Raw genomic sequence first — 12,338 nt, forward strand, 5'->3', positions numbered from 1 at the left:
TACTTGACGAACTGTTGACTCGATAATAATTAATTAAATAAATATATACAATTATGATAAAATTAAAATTTAAATAATAATAGTATGAATTTAATTTTACTACATTATATTTAATTATATAATACTATGTTAACAAAAATAATTATTTTAAAAATTATGTTACGTGTCAGTCACCAGTATAAAATATATATTAGAATATAAATATACATTAAAAATAAATTAAACTATATATATATTTATACATAAATATATTAGTAGCTGATTTTAGTGACTAATTTTAATAATTCTCTTTTCTTTGCCTTCTCTTGTCAGTGTCCTTTTTCTTTGTTTGCCTGTAACTTGGCTAGACAATGACTGAATGAGACAACACCACTGGAAGATAAAAGAACAGTAGAAGACCTATTTGTTGGCCTATTTTAGCCACATCCTAGGTTCGATTTGAGCTGTAGCTGGTTGTGATAGAACCTGACTTGTGTGTATGAGTGTGACGTGCCTGAGTGGGTAATGGCTAGGATTGGGGTTGTCCAATCCATCGGGAAAAACAAAAAAACAGTAGAATACTTTTAAAGGGAAAGGGTAAATGGATATTTCACACGAGGCATGTGTCATCTGTCATGTTAAAAAGAGTCATATGTTAAAGTATCCTAGAGGAGGTAGATGTAATTTCCTTACATTTATGAAAGATGGATTCCTATTCCTATTTTCGAAAAGTCTATATGAAATGAATGATTTTACATGAACTCACCCTTATTCATTGAATGTAGAACTGTAACAAGTGCTTAGGACTGATAATCATAATTTTGTCTGGCTATCTGCATTCGTGAGAGACATGTAAGCGCGTGCGTCATGTTTAATTGTGAAGTCATAAAGTAGATTTAGAACTCGTATCTATATAAAGAACCCAAGTGAATGCAGTATGCAACTCATAAAGAGCAAACAACAAAGTAGCGAAGAGAATATTGAAGAATGAGCAGCAGCGTCGGCAAGGTGGTGTGTGTCACCGGAGCTTCAGGTTACATTGCTTCATGGATCGTCAAGTTTCTTCTTAATCGCGGTTACACTGTCAGGGCCACCGTTCGTGACACAAGTCTGTTACTCTTACTCTACCATCAATTCTTTTTATTTATTTATATATTTATCTCTTTAAATGTGTTTCTCTTAAAAACATGCAGATGATCCGAGAAAGGTAGAGCACTTAACTAAGCTTGAGGGCGCCAAAGAGAGACTACAGCTGTTCAAGGCGAATCTTCTAGAAGAAGGTTCATTCGACTCTGCAGTTCAAGGCTGTGATGGTGTCTTTCATACTGCATCTCCTTTTTATCATGATGTCAACGATCCACAGGTTCGGTTCGATTCGTTCGGTTATAATTTCATTTGTATCTTTTATTCTTATCTCCTCTTCATGACGTTACGTTTCTTTTTGTTTCTTCAGGCTGAGTTTTTGGATCCAGCAGTTAAAGGAACCCTCAGTGTTCTTCAAGCATGTGTAAAATCGCAGTCGGTGAAGCGCGTCGTTTTAACCTCTTCAATGGCTGCTGTTACATTTAGTGGAAGGCCTCTGACTCCTGAGACAGTAATTGATGAGACCTGGTTTTCCGATCCAGAACACTGTAAGGAGTTGAAGGTATGTGCCCTGTCCCTAAAATTGTTATCATATTCGCCTAATTAGGTCAAATTAGTAGAAGTGTTATCAGTTTTATGTGTTTCCTTTCTTCATTTCATGTGTTGACTTGATTTTGATTCATATGAATAATAAACTCAATTCCTTGTAAATTTGAGACTCTGGCACCAGCAATTTTATATCCCATTCTCCCTTTCTTTTTCAGTCATGGTACTGGTATGTGCTTTCAAAGACATTGGCTGAAGATGCTGCCTGGAAATTCGCAAAAGCAAACAACATGGACTTGGTTACTATTAACCCAGGACTGGTGATTGGACCTCTTTTGCAACCAGTACTTAACACAAGCGCTGCTAGGATTTTGAATGTAGTTAATGGTACTTTTTAAAATTCTGTTTTCTGCATGTGGAAATGAAAATTGAAAGAGTAAATGAGGGTTATAAAAGTACAATACATAATGTGTGAATATAATCGAAATATTTGTTGACTTTGTTGACAACATATTCTCTCTATGATTATCTAATTGATCGAATTAGATGCATAGCAACCAGAAGATTCAGAATAAGACAACAAAAATAATGAAAAAAAATCAGAGTATCCATATATTTGAGTTGTATGTTTATTTAGTTATTTTATGAATATTAGTTGCTTTTGTGTGATCCAAATATTTTTGGTTTACCAATTGATAAGACCTCTCCATGTACTCAGTAGAAGAAAATCATTGACATCCTTGATGCAGGTGCGCAAACATTTCCAAATGCTACTTTGGAATGGGTCGGTGTGAAAGATGTTGCAAATGCTCATATCCTGGCTTATGAAATTCCTTCAGCTAGTGGGAGATATTGCTTGGTAGAGAGAGTGGAACATTTCTCAGGGATTATAAAACTTTTACGTGATTTATATCCAACATTACCCCTTCCGGAGAAGTAAGTTTAATTATTTGATTACCTGCAAGAATTCATACAAATCCCTATTTGCTGAATCAATTTCTTTTGATACTTTAATTGTCTGATTAAAAGCTCAATCTACTTAAAAGATTCATCATTGATTTGAATATAGTGTTTATTTATTGTCTATATAAAATGCAATTGGAAATGTCTAGAAAATTTGATGTGGAAGTTTTACAACTAGTCAACTAGTACAACTCTCAGTTCTTATAGTGATAATTTAATTGAATTTCACAGTCCAAATGAAGAGCTGTGTTTCTGAAGGGCCTTTGTATTTCCAAATAAAGAATTAATCTTTGAAATTAAAATATTTCTAGATTTAGGTTTTGTGAACTTTGGATGCGAGAAGGATGAAGGTAGTGTCAAGCATGGACATAAGAATAGCTGTAATATTAGTAACATACCTCATAAATTTCATTCTATCTGTAAATTCTTCTGATATGGTAATGCACATGTACTTTTTAGTTGTTTAGTTATAGCTGTTTTTTTTTCACTTGGTCTGGGATGTAGCACTCTTGTTTTACTATAATATTGCTTCAAAATTAAATTTAAAATTTGTAGGTCATGTGATTTATTATATTACTATTAGTTATTCAGCATGCAGAGTCTCAACTCTCAATAGTGGTGTTATAACTCTAGTCATTAAGCAAGTTTTATTTCCTTTTCTTAGCGTGTTTTTTATTATGTAGACTAAAGGCTCCGAATCTCACTTCTCTTTTTCCTTAAAAAACAGACCTTAGTAACTAGTTTATATTTAAAAGAATTTCCTAATTTGTAGACTATTCATGCAAAATTCCATAATTCATTACATATGTTTTATAAATTTAGTTTTAAGGCACTTACAATGTAAAATAGGTATAATTACATCTGTCTTTTTGGATGATTATTTATGCGATCAATGAAAGATCAATAAAAGAGGTAGTTATTTTTTATGATGTGACGTTTACATCATTAAATGCATATATAAATCTGCTTTACGTGCATCAAAATTAATTTCATGCTTTATATGATATTTTTGTCCACTTTTATTGTTTCACATTTAGAAAATTTAAACAATTCTAATTTTTCTTGTGTTGATTTTTCTTATACCATTTTCACATTTTGTCATTGTTACCAGGCCCGCCGATGATAAGCCGTATGTGCCAACATATCAAGTTTCGAAGGAAAAGGTAAAGAGCTTGGGACTTGAATTCATTCCTTTGGAAGTGAGCCTCAAGGAAACTGTGGAAAGCTTGAAAGAAAAGAAATTCACCAACTTTTAATTCATCGTACTCGTGTACTGTTAAATAAAAGTTGAAAGAAAAATCGATTATTGCGTGAGTAGTACTTGTAGTGCGAGTTGCAGTTGAAAATAAATATAAATTGGAATGAAGGTTTGTATGACTTTTGACCCGTTGATGCTCACAATAACTCTCATTTTATAGCACGTTATGCTATCGTATTTGACACTGATCGAGTGATCGAGCCTTGAGCAAAAAATGAACATATTTATATAAATCAATAAATATGAATTAAAAAAAATTCTTTTCGTGTTTTAAGACAAAAACAAAAATATGATATTCAATTATGCATGGTTATAGAGTTTGAAGAAGATTTTCGGGAATTTATTTACAAATCTTAATTTATAAAATTGATAATTGTTCAGAGGGTTGGCAGAATTACCGCTCTCACGAACTTCAGGAAACCTTCCTTGTCTAGTAACAAATCTGTCCGGGAGAACAACCTACAAAATTCCTCCAATATTTAAGTATAGTATGTGCTTAATTTTTTTCTTTATTTATTTATGGATAATTGCGTACCTTTTCCTTAGCTTCTCATCCTCCCTTTATACCAATCACCATTCTTTGGTAATAACGGTTTTAGATTAGATTAATGTTAACCGTTTCTTTCTTACTTTATTTGGAGTGGAGAAAGGATATAGGGATGAACACCAACTGCTTTCATGTTTTCAAACTGATAAGGAGATGATTTTCAATGCAGAAAATAAAATATGATTTTGCTTTACAAAAGTGCAAGCACATTATGCTCTCTTATTGTATGACTCTATTGTTATTTCACAATAAAATGAGTAAAACTTTAATTTAATCAGCTCTTTTATTGTTTTAGATAACTGTGTTTAGCTGCACTTATACAAATGTTTTCATCTAATTGTGTGTGTATGTATGTGTGCATTTGTAACTTTGGCATTTGGTCAGTGTTTGTCATAAATCATTGTCAATTCATTCTCGGATTTAGTTGCCAAACCTTATTGAATCATGACAATAGCTTATAAGTTTTCCAATGTGAACATGATGATAAACTTATTTAATCATGGATTCATGGCTGGCATTTTGTTCTTGCTACAATTACTATGTAGGGAACTTGGTACTTAGTGTCAATGAGCTACTTGATCTCCTTTTATATTGGTTTTTGGGAGAGTGTAGAATACCAATATCTTTCTTTTTTTCCCCTAAAAGAATACCCGAGCCATGTAAATATGGTAAGGTTCAATCCTGACAATCTTGCATACCAATATTATTCAGCTACAAAATTTAAAACAATACTACAGTTTTACTTAGAGAGCAATAACAAAATCCATCCTAGTTCATTCCTGATTTCTCAGCTAAGCCACATTATGAACCCCTTGAATTGTAGATAAGCAATAATTTACACAACAGATCCAGATGAACATACAGGATAGTAAAATACAATTAAGGCAACAAGGAAAAATATGCCAACTGCTCTACAAATCCTTGACTTTCCTTTCTTCAATTAAATGCATAATCACAACAGTTTTCCATCATCTGTGCAACAAAATGTTTGTACCTCCCAAAAAATACATTAATCATTACATGAATTCATTGTCATTTATAGTGTATAAGTGCAAAAGAGAAATCGAAGCTGTTGGCTTCTCAGCCCGTGGATTGTTATTAGAACTTAGAAGGATGCACTATTTACCATTTATGATAGACCATCACACATACTCGCATTTTAAAAAAGGCACATTAAAATCCACCTAAGTTTGATGGGATAAACTATTCATCTCAAGAAGTATAAATGTGATAAAATTATGAACTGAGATAAAGAGCATGGAGTTGGGCAGTATCTTGTGTAAACGGAAAATTTGTGAACCCGAGACATTCCGATTTACAGGTTATTGATTGGACAACTAAAAACTCCCTAATATCAACTAAATCTATTGCCATGAAATAAAGGCACCACACAGGATGCTATGCCTATAATTTTTGTCAGATCAAAGAGAAATTACAGCTACATGTACCAAGCCTTGTGCTTGTGCTGACTTTCTATCAAACTGAAGTAAAAGAAATACACAAAAATAAGGTACAGAAAAAAAATATTAAAAAAAAAAAGAAAAATTATCTCCCCACCTTTACCAATCATTCTCAAGAATTAAATTACATCCATCGACCTTCAGCTTTTATTGAGTTCTGGTTCATCTCTTACTAAAGAAGGATTCCAATAGAGTGGCCTACTCTTCAGGATCATCTTGTGTAGCAATTAACATAAAGCACTAAATGGTAGGTTGTATCTATGAACAGATAAGAAGTAAAATCATAAATTAGAGCTACTTCCATGGAGGTTGAGGACCTCTGTAGCTAAATGGATAAGGATCCCAGCCACTGTCTGGTTCCTTTCTTTTTCCATCACCCCCAGAACTTGAGGATTGCGGAATGGTCCTAGCATGCTCCTCCAAAGCTCTTCCAGAAGAGGGAAAGAAAAACTGCCTTGCAGCCAATGTATCTCTAGGTCCACCATCAGTCATGAAGTTGGAATTTAAATCAAAGTTTGGAGGCGAAGACCCGACCCCATTTAAACTGAGTTGTGTACCGGCCATGTTCACGACAACTGGAGGCTGAGAGTAAGATGGCAGAATGGTTGATGAAGACCCCCCAACTTGAGGAACCACAGGAGCACCTCTTGAGTCCACCATGTATGGAATTGTGCCACCAGATGCATACATGGCTGACGAAAATGATAGATGGGGGCCTGATGTCAGGCCATTATACCCGAAAACAGCTGACTTACTGTAAGATACTGAAGGGCACATCCCCAACATGGCACCTGCTCCTGACATTGTAAGATCGATGACAGGCTCAATACCTTTGCCATTTGGAATAGATATCGTTTGAGGAACATGTTCTCTCCTATCAACTTCCACCTTGGCACCCAAAATAGAGATCACAGGAGCATCTGACTTTGAACGCCCATATGAATCCATAAACAAAGACTTACTAGGCCCTTGTTCCACCAAAGCAGTTTGAAAATATGGTCTGTCATTCAGATCAATGTTGCGAACTGAAGGCTGCATTGATGACGACGATGCTCCATGTAACGGACTCCAAAAGTCATTTCTTTGGGAAAACAGTTGCGCTTCTGTTCTGCGATTTGAAGGTTGGATGTCACCATCGTCACCAACACTGTTTAAATCCAAGTCAAGCCTGCTGGACTGTTTAGGATTAAGTTCCGCTAATGACTGCTCAAAAGGAAGGCCTGAGGATTTTTGTTTTACCAGTTCTTCATCCCCATCAGCCACATTCAAATCAATATCGAGGAAATCATGCCTTCGCTTGGAACTATGTGAGTTCCCACCAACAGAAACATTCCTCTCACTATCAGAACTTCTACGAGGTGATGCAGGACGAAAGGCACTAGTGACAGCTGATCCTTTCCATCCAAGTGTCCCTTCAAACTGCAAAGGAGCAGTTGGCGGCCCAGAACTCTGTGCAGGCTTTGAAACAGAGACAACTGGTATTGGTGCGGCAGGCATAGTATTTACTGACACGTCCATACCATTTGAACCAATTTCTTCATTCAGATCGAAGGTACACAGGCTTTTCTCTGAATTACCTCCTGGATCTTGAGCTGCTTCAGTCACCTGTGAGGACTCCAAGTCAGGTAAGCATTCTGGCTGTGCCTGGGCCTCAATATTGTCTGAGTAACTCATATGTCCATCCTGTTCAGAACATGCATCAGCAGAGTTGCTTTGCCTGGACGATACCTCCTCAGGCAGGACATGGGTTAGTTCATATTTATTATCTGAAGAAACTGGACTGCCTGAACTCCCTGGTCGCCTTATTCTGCCTTCTGAAATTTCCTCTGAAGATGAGCTGCGGACTTCTCTCTCAACTTCCTGAGCAACTTGTCGAGCAACTTCTAAAGCATCAACAATCCCATACTCGAGTTCAATATCGGAAGTTTTCTTGATAAGGTTTGGGATTCTGGGCCGCTTCCTCCTTCTAGAAGAATCAGAACCATTCGAGGCATCAATGACTTTGTTAGAAACTTGGCCCTTTTCCAAAGAAACTTGTCGAGCACCTTTTAAGGCATTGTTATCAACATTATCATACTCACGTTCACTGCCATAACTTGAGGCCCCATTTCCTTGATTGGATACTTGGCCCTTGCCCTCTGTTACTCCTTTAACATATTCTGTTGAAAGAAAAGGCATCTCTAGCTGCTCTGACTTTCCCAGGTTTCTGTCCCTGACTGATGAGTCCTGCAACATATTAGAAACGCATTCATTATCATTTTCTGAAGCTTTTGGGGGCTGGGGATTGCTAGAATTTATAGCTTCTACGTCATCCACCGCACTCTTTGCATCAGATGCAGGTGTTCTCATGTCGCAAGGAACAGCCATTATATGACAAACACCATTCTCATTGTTCTCATCATTATGTTCTAAAGTAGGTTCTTTCACAGATTCGGGTGCATTTGTTTCAGTCGCACCCAAAGAAACAGGTCCATGCCCTAGCTTTGAGGATGAAAAAGAGCTATCTGCTATTCCTGAATTTTCGGGAGGGACACTATTATTTTGCTCTAGCTTCTCCGCTTTGGATAAGTCATTCAACTGTACATCATCTGGCTCTCCTTTAAAATTTCCTGGTTTTGGAATATGAGAGTTACAGATCTCAGTTACTGTGGCCACACCTTCACTTATGGGAGCAACTTCTTGGACGGGAGTCAAAACACTAGAAAAATGGTTTGCTTTTTCTTTGAGATGTTCAGAATCCAAACTTACAGAAGACTCAGGTGCATTGTCAGAACTTGGTATCTGTTCGGTAGCAACTTTTTCTGGTAGCATGCTATCTGACCTTCTCAATTGAGACTTCTCACCTACTACAGTTTCTGATGCATGACCATCATCATTGCCACCTTCTGTCACAGCAGATGGCTGGCATTCCTCCTTGGCAATTTTATCACTCGATCTGTCAACTTGAGGTTCAACCTCACCATTTTCACCTCCTTCCCAGCTGTCAAATAATTGTCTTGCCCGATCTCGAACTCTAGAGCTATGGTGGCCAAGAAGCTTATGTACAGTTCCCCAAATTCCTGATGAGATTGACTTCTTGCTGTCAAGTTGCAGCTTTTCAATTGCCCGTAATAATGCTGAAATTGACTCTTCAATGAAGCCATCATTTGCATCAGCGCCAAAATTGTGTGACTCATTTAACCATCTATTGATGAACAAAAGACCATCTAATTGAATAAATAGATCAAGACAATCTTTATTTTCAGTAGCAGCAATGGTGCTTGCAACAGCAGCCCACTGCCTCGTTGCATCACAAGCATTCTTAACAACACTATCTTGCTCCTTTTGCATTTCAGAGACCAACTCCTGGACTCGAGAAGGGGCAGTGAGCCCATCTCTCATCTCAGTCAAAGTAAAGAAGTCTTCGAGAGTCATAATGCTTCACATAACCTTGCTCAAGGCACCAAGGCTGACCTTTTTGTAAACTAGAAGGTATTCTTTCATTAACTAAATTATAGGACTCCAGGGAAAGAATAATTCACAATCAAACCTGCAAAAGATAATAAAAAAAGTTTAGATAAATTTAAGAAGACAATCTTTTTCAAAGCTCAACAGGTCAGAGTCATTCAAGGAGCTTCACACAGATATCTGGAAAACAATTGGAGCACATGAAAATCAAATTCCATGTAATAGCATCAATAGAATAAAACTGCCACCGAGGCATGGACAAACAAATGCACCTAAATCTGTTCTATGCTCCTCTGCCCAGAATTTCCCACAGTTTAAGGTATATCTTCTCTCCACTCAGTTCTGGTCTGCTTTTGTTATCTGAATCTTTGTTCCTCTGTTCTCAGCCTATATTCTTATTTTCCCTCTATTTGAGTCCTCGCTTTTGGGTTCGCTTTTCTGTTTCTCATTCCAACACCCCCCTTTTCCCGGCCATTCGCTCCATTTTTTATTCTACACTATGACCTAAGTTCATTAGAACCTCAAATAATAACACTCATTTTCCCATCTATAAAATCATTTCATTTTTTAGAAAAAATATGTTAGAAACATTCTCCAATAATGACTAACCTCAAAAGACACCAAATCAAGCAACTCGAACTTGTTTTACATATCTTTTAAATCTTTATAGACAGAAAAAAGATGAGTAATGCCTTCTCAAATTTATCTTTCTGAATTCATCTCTATTTAAAAGTTGAATCATAATAAAAAGGGTAAAATATACTTTTTTTTCCATAACGCTTGCGATTTTTTTCAAAAATACTCCAACGTTTAATTTCATTCAATTTTCTCCCTAATGTTTCCGATTTATTCAATTTTATCTCTAATGTTTTCGATTTATGTTAAACCTATCCCTGAAAATTTTCAATTTTGTCCCTAAAATTTTACATGGAGTTGACATCTGAGAGTAATTTTGACACAAATTGAAAATGTTAGAGACAAAATTGAATTCAACTAAACATTAGGGATATTTTAAAAAAAAAAATCACAAACGTTAGAAACAAAAACTATGCTTTACCTAAGTAGAAAATAAAAATTTATACTTTTAAGTAAAGCATATCTTATACATGTTAGGAAAGGTTTTACCAAAATGAAATCAACTGGAATAGTGAACATATAATTCAGCTCCCATCCTGAGTATATCCATGCCTTACTTCTTATTTCCAGCTTATTTAATTTTTTAGCCAGGTTGACCAAAAAAGATAAAAGGAATATAACCAAATTTTACTATTATTCTGAAGAAGCAAAAACAATTCAGATATAAAATATTTTTGACAGATTGAGCAGACCTATGAGTTATTACTTACAAGCCAGCCTTATTAAGCCACAATGCACAAATCAAGTCCTATCTTGGTGAGTGATAAAATAACTAGAGCAAAATCTATCAACAAATAAGATTATCCATCAATTCAAGTGCTGGTACAAAGTCATATTTCAAATTTCAAATAATAATAATAGTAACAGTAGTATATTATAAACAAATAAATCATACTATAATCTACAATCACAAACACTGAAAAAAAAATTCCTATTTTCCGACAATAACGGCCAATTCACAGCGAAGATCATAACGCACATAGAAAATGCAACTAAATTATATTTTAAGAAAATACTTGACATGAATTTATTACCAACTTCAAATCTAATCTGAAACATTGAAATGGAAGAAAATCAAAGACGAATAAAGAATTATCAAATAACATTACACTAAGCTGAAATTGCAAAACCCTAAAAGCCGACGTTAGGTAGCTGATACGCAATAATTGACCCTAAAAATTCAAATTTTCGTGAGCGTATCAAAATGCAATGCTGAAGAGAACAACACTCAACTTATCACAATAGAAACTCCGAAATATGCTAAATAACACGCAAATCCCCAAAATAGGAATTACGAGTAAGAGCGACGAATACAGAGATAGTGAAATTAATAGAGAAGTAGAAATAGAGTTGCAAGAGAGAGAGAGAGAGGGAGAGGGAGAGAGAGGGAGGGTTCACCTCGTTCAATCAAATCGAAACCCTAGCTGAGGTTTCAGCTCCAAAAAGGCAAGAAGGAGGAGAAGCTCCTTCAAATTCAAAAGGCTCCGGAGAATTCCAGAAGGTTCGGAGGGCAAAGCTTCGAAATTGAAGGCTTGCTGTGTTGCTTGGCGTTGGAATGAATCTCTGTTCGTGTGTTTCTGTGTATCGCATGGGAATGGAATGAATTAATGGGTTCGTTGAGAACTGAGAAAAGAGAAGAGGAAGCAAGCAACGTTTTACTTCTTCTTCCGTTCGAATATTGTGCTTTGATTTTTCTTTTCTTTTAATTAATTAATAAATTAATTTCGTAGGTTAGTGTTTGGGGGCATTAACACGTGCGACGCCGGACATTGTTAGGAACTTTAGTAGCGGGATCACGACAAGAACTGTGCACTTGTGCTTACCATACCAACATTGTACTAATCTTCTCTTTTCTTCGTCGAAATTCTTTATGGTATGTTTGGTAAGGATATTTTTCTTAAACTATTAGTAGCTATTACTAGCTAAGCAAGCATTACAATATAGATTAAGTCACCAAAAAAAGCATTACAATATAGATAAAATTAATTCGTACTTCTAATAAAGTTTAATAATAATATGATTTTTTCTTGAAAATGCTATTAGGTTTCTACACAAGAAGATGATCTAGTGCAATGTAGTAATAAAAAAGTAAAATACGCAATGTTAATCTTAATAAATCAGATGAAGACATAGATATTATGACGGGATCAGATATTTGATGAGAATATTCGTTCTAATAAAGAAAAGTCTTTTATCCTTATCCAGGAATTAATGTATCTAAAGAAGCGTTCAATGAGTGGTGCGCAACCTTGATCAACAAAGTTCATGAAGAGAGAATTCATTTAAACTTCATAGAACAACGACTGAATAGAAATTAGATAAAAAAAAGGTATTATCAATGTTTTCTTTTCTTCTCCAAATTCTTTATGGTATGTTTGGCAAGTATATTTTTCTTAAAATACTAGTAGCTAAACAAGCA

The 12,338-nt window shown here is 35.4% G+C and overlaps 2 protein-coding genes across 2 annotated transcripts; one reads left to right on the top strand and one right to left on the bottom strand.

Annotated features, from left to right (window-relative positions):
• The first annotated feature begins 568 nt into the window (after nucleotides 1–568).
• LOC112790517 (cinnamoyl-CoA reductase CAD2) lies at nucleotides 569–3,948 on the top strand. The gene is made up of 6 exons (XM_025832956.2): nucleotides 569–1,087; nucleotides 1,173–1,342; nucleotides 1,433–1,624; nucleotides 1,827–1,995; nucleotides 2,358–2,544; nucleotides 3,683–3,948. The coding sequence occupies exons 1-6, from the start codon at nucleotides 967–969 to the stop codon at nucleotides 3,825–3,827; spliced, it is 984 nt and encodes a 327-aa protein (XP_025688741.1). The 5' UTR covers nucleotides 569–966; the 3' UTR covers nucleotides 3,828–3,948.
• A 1,703-nt stretch (nucleotides 3,949–5,651) lies between these two features.
• LOC112790518 (uncharacterized) lies at nucleotides 5,652–11,673 on the bottom strand. Its single transcript, XM_025832957.3, has 2 exons — nucleotides 11,318–11,673; nucleotides 5,652–9,365 (listed from the first exon to the last, which is right to left on the bottom strand). The coding sequence occupies exon 2, from the start codon at nucleotides 9,248–9,250 to the stop codon at nucleotides 6,131–6,133; it is 3,120 nt and encodes a 1,039-aa protein (XP_025688742.1). The 5' UTR covers nucleotides 9,251–9,365; nucleotides 11,318–11,673; the 3' UTR covers nucleotides 5,652–6,130.
• Between the last annotated feature and the right edge of the window lie 665 nt (nucleotides 11,674–12,338).

This window comes from Arachis hypogaea, chromosome 3, assembly GCF_003086295.3.
Source record: "Arachis hypogaea cultivar Tifrunner chromosome 3, arahy.Tifrunner.gnm2.J5K5, whole genome shotgun sequence".
Taxonomy (NCBI): domain Eukaryota; kingdom Viridiplantae; phylum Streptophyta; class Magnoliopsida; order Fabales; family Fabaceae; genus Arachis; species Arachis hypogaea.